This window comes from Blastocystis sp. subtype 4 (assembly GCF_000743755.1).
Source record: "Blastocystis sp. subtype 4 strain WR1 chromosome Unknown seqid_0484, whole genome shotgun sequence".
Classification (NCBI taxonomy): domain Eukaryota; class Bigyra; order Opalinata; family Blastocystidae; genus Blastocystis; species Blastocystis sp. subtype 4.
Genome location: NW_014569063.1, coordinates 1 through 4911, shown reverse-complemented (window position 1 = coordinate 4911; position 4911 = coordinate 1). Strand labels below are relative to the sequence as shown.

Genomic DNA, 4911 nt, shown 5'->3' with positions numbered 1-4911 from the left:
TGAATCCAGATATGCTGAACGAGATTATCACTGTATTCCAGAAACGATTAGAAGAAAAGGATAAGAGTCTGTAGGATAGCTAATGTAGAAATGTTTGTTAATATACGTGAAGATAAAAGAACAAACATACCAATTACAAAACTCCAAAATCGAATCCTTTAACTGATCAGCAACCAGTTTAAGAATCTCTGTTGTTGTCTTTCTCCGATTCTCTCGTTGTTTCCGAATCACAGGCCAGATTTCCCCATGGTGAGGATTAGCTTTGACACAATCCTGAAGGACTTCCTTCTGTTGACTTTCGGTTCCATTCTGAAGTTCAAATACATATAGAATGGCCCAAAAGTCACCAATATCAGGATTTTTCGTAACAGCCCTTTTCATCCACACACGAGCACGATCATTCTTTCGCATGCTCCAGAACAGCTTTCCAGCAGCCATCACGATATAAGGATCATCCTCATGTTCCTTTAATGCAGTGGAAATGTAGGTTCGACGTTGAATCTTGGGAATGGTAATAATGGACTCAGACCAAATTCTCCCTGATAATAAACATCTCTCCTGATTCTTACCACTTGTTGGAAGAGTCTGTCGAGCCTTTGCAAGGAGCTGGTTCGCAAGAGCTTCATTCTTAGCGTCTCGCTCCATATGAATGGATTCAATCCACAGATCCTCGCTATCAGGACATTTCTGACGTGCAATCTCAAGAAGCGATCGTGCTTTAGTTAGAGAAGTGTATTCTCGTTCTAATCGAACATACAATAACCACAGAGGAACAGAGAATGGACATTTGAGTAATCCTTTTCTAATGTAACAATGTTATCCACTATGAGTACCGATATGTATTACGAGCTTGATCAATATCATCATGTTGTTGATAATACTGTCCCAACATCATATATAACTTGGCATATTCCGGATACGATTGAATACCATCTGTTAACAGGGAGAGTTCCTCAGTATCATGGTTCATTTCCCATTCAAGCAAAGCACTCTTCATCCAAACACGCCCACTAGAGCAATTAACTCTTGCACGCTGAAGGATAGATCGAGCCCGATCATAATCGTTCACTTCCCATTCAATCTACCAATTACCATACCCAACCAAATATACTTGGAAAGCAGTCAGCCACAGTCGCTCACTACTGAGGATGGCTGGATTGGAAACATTAGCTTTCATAGCATCCTCAACAGCAATTCGAGCACCGTCACAATCCTTCTGTTTCTTGTACTTCAATTGAATGAGAAGCAGCCAAAGAGGTTCTGAAGCAGGACAAGCTTGAACTGCTTGACGTAACAGAGCTTCTGCTGATTCCATTGTGCCAAAATCATCCTCAATTTCATAAGCTCGAATCCAAAGATCCTCACGACCTATCCATTCATTCTTCTTATTCATCTTTACTTGGAAATGAAGATAACGTGAAAGCAAAGATAGCTTTCGCTGTTTCAATGGCTCCTTCTCGTAAGGCTTTCTCTCCATCATCGGTCCACGTTCGACGACGATCTTCAGGCTCCACTCCAATCCCCAACACATTCCTCACAATAGCACCACAGGTCTGAATAGCACCAGCTCGCTCCATATCATAAGCATGCTGGAGCCATTTCTCTCGATCAATCACCACATCATTATTCCGAAGAGATTTGATTGACTTCTCAATTATACTCTCCACTCGATGAATACTTCCATTAGCTTCTTCTAACTGAGCAGCTGTGAACCAGATTAAAGGTTCCGTAGGGACAGCCAGACGTGCCTACACTTCATCAACATTCACACCAATACTCGATTCAGTGTCTTACGAGCATTCTCATAAGTTTCCAACTTGGCGAGAGCTAACCACAATTCCACACACTCAGGCACTTGCTCCACAGCACGACGCAGCAACAATATCGCACTTTCTTCCTTCTCCAGACTCACAGCTTCTTTCCATAGTACCACAGAATTTGGTATAAACTCCAATGCCCGCCACAATACACGCCTTTTTTTGTCAACATCATCTTCCAGATCGGCTGCAGTTTGCCAGATCTTCACAGATCTGGGGAGCTGTTGAACAGCATTAGCTAGAATAATCTTTCCATTCTCCTTATCCTGTAAGTGAACAGCTTCCAACCACACTGCTTCACTCTTAGGACAGTTCTCACATCCTTCCTTAATAAGCTTCCTGGCCGCTGTCAATTTGCCTACAATAAGAACAAATTCGTTGTACTACCAGCTTGTTCTTCTAGTCGTGCTGCTGCTATCCAACCTTGTGGATTAGTTGGATCTGCATTTATGAGGCTTCGAAAAGTGACTCGCGCCTTATTGATATCACCGATTTCTGTCTCACTGATACTTTTCATACTATTCAGAGATGTCATATAACCACGGGGATCAATCACTGTTTGACCACTTACACTATCCGACATATGATCGAGTTTCAAAGACAATAACTACACTATTATTGCTATATTGAACATACCTTCTCTCTTGCAGCACTTAACGAAGTTGAGGCTATTCCAGAGGGAGTTTCAAAACCACCTAACACCTGCTGTCGCGGATCAAGATAGATCTCAGTGGAATCACGCATTCGCTTTGCTTCAATAACAGAATCTGGAACCGGAGTATATATTTCTCGTTCCTTTTCTCGTTTGCGTTTGAGCGATTTATCTTCGATTTCAGGAAGATTATTCCATTCTTCCATTGTTACTGATGCCAATCCACGTTTTAAATCTTCAAATTGACGTTGCTGATCCATATGTTCATCATATAGCATCTCAATGCGAGCTTTTTCTCTTTTTTGACGCTGATCTTCCCTTCTTTCCTTCATTCTAGCATCTACCTGCTCATAAATCTGATCTGCCTCTTTATCATCGTCATCATAAGGAGTATTCCTACAGTATCACTTCAAATAGGTTCATACCCAAAAATACTTTCTTGTGGTCCAGTAAAGGAATCATAATTTCCTCCTTCTTCCATATTGGCTACAGCACTTGCCATCATTCCTGGTTGTGTCTAATTTTCAATGCTACGACAAAAAAGAAACAGATTCAACAGCATTAGCGGGTCCAATGTCCGATCTGAAAATTACCACTCTAATACCCAAAAAAACTACTGTGTAACAAATCCTCTAGCACCGCGTCCAAGTCCTGGAACATAATTAGGCGGAGCTAGACATCAAAGAAAAGACGACGCCTTTACGCACTAAATCATTATAAGTTTTTGGCCTAACAATTCCGACTCCAGACATGGGTTTGTCGGTTCAAAAAAAGAGTAATAGTGCATGAAGTGAGTGTTTTTCGTCATTCTCTATCCCTCATTCTACTTTATTCATGAAAGTAATGTAATTCACCAGTTTCTATATTCTGATTCATTGCTCGTGTCAATCTCCTTCTTTCAACTTCTCTTTTAGGCAGTAACTATACAATTATCTTGTAAACTAATCTGTTAATTGAATGACCAAATTGTGATAAGAAAGACAAGAAGAGTGAATACAGAGTATTGAAGCAATATGATATATCTGCTGCATAGTACAGGATCATATATATTGATACATGATAGAATTAGAATACATGCTTTGGATGTGATAAACAGACTCCTATCTATTTCCATTCTATTGTATTCTATGTTAATGATTGAATGTCATCGATACATTTTTTTCTCTTGATGCTCATTCGAAAACTTCATTGTCTTAGATCATCTGTTTTCTTACCACATAGGAGTGTGATTGAATAGGTGAATCTCATGTTATGACAAATATAAATGAGAGTCGTTTATTTGTGAAAGGGACGATTATCTTCCAAAGAGTATGATGATCGCATTACAAATGATTTAGCAGAAGAAACAGAGAATAAGGGAAAAGCCTACGAATCATTGAATGGTGTGGGAGGATTTCAAACTCAAGCAGTTAGTTGTGGTAAGTTGCTGCTAGAACAAAGAAATTGGCATTGTAGTATTGAATGATGTCGTTTTGTTGTTGTTGCTTCACTTTGTATGTTCGTTTAGTCATTTGAATGTATGTGCAGTTCATATGAGTGATTTGCGTTCGGTTCAGTTTGATGTGCGTGATGGTCATGGTGAAGTAGTGTCCATCGCTTCATATCAGTACATCTTCTTGTCGGCCTGTTGAAGTTAGCGAGGTTGGAGACATGAATTAACACCGCTGTCTATATGAAGAAAGGCTCAGTACTCTAGTTTCTACTGTCATTGTTCCAATTTATCTTCTGCTACTATCCAGTAATACTCTTGACCGATCATCTGAAAGATTTAACGTTCAAAGTTATCTCTATTCACCATGTTGTAATATCTACTGAATGACACTGTTAGCTGATTGTCTGTTCTCAAATAATATGAAGAACTCAGTAGATAGTTCCTTCTAGGTCAGTAAGAGCAATGATTATCATATATTGTATTCAAATGAACAAAGAAATGGGCTAGACATAAGAACTTCGGCTTCGAATAAACGATTCAAGAGTAACAGCATCTACATCTTATCTTCAAGTGTTAATCAAACTCGTTGCATTCAATTCATAAACACTCACAAATTGATTATTATCACCTCCAGTGATACTACCTGAGGAAAGAATTGGAATATCTACTCTCAACTCAATTCATTAGTCATACTCTCCAAAACAACAGATCCAATACATCTGAAACAAATAGAAGGAATATGCATTGAAATAAGATGATTCAGATCTAATCATCATTCTTGCTTCTATTCATCACTCTACATTGTTAGAGTGTTTCGATAATTGAAAGGAGCTGTGCTATTCGATTTGCGATCATCTCCCCAATCTCCTTGAAATGCTCCTTGATAAAGATACATGGATTGAAAACATGTCAGATCTGATTATTACTCCTTCATTCAATCATTACTCTCAAATCGAACTGAATGACAATGACAGAATGAATAGCTTCCAATAGATATGGATTCAAGTGAA

The 4911-nt window shown here is 39.0% G+C and overlaps 1 protein-coding gene across 1 annotated transcript; it reads right to left on the bottom strand.

Moving 5' to 3' along the window:
- Positions 1–47: 47 nt before the first annotated feature.
- JH06_4931 (hypothetical protein) lies at positions 48–2931 on the bottom strand (the record flags this gene model as incomplete). Its single annotated transcript, XM_014669575.1, has 10 exons — positions 48–79; positions 138–539; positions 570–802; positions 834–1081; positions 1112–1368; positions 1400–1748; positions 1772–2175; positions 2205–2424; positions 2454–2813; positions 2905–2931. 10 exons carry the CDS (start codon positions 2929–2931, stop codon positions 48–50), a joined length of 2532 nt encoding a protein of 843 aa, XP_014525061.1.
- Between the last annotated feature and the right edge of the window lie 1980 nt (positions 2932–4911).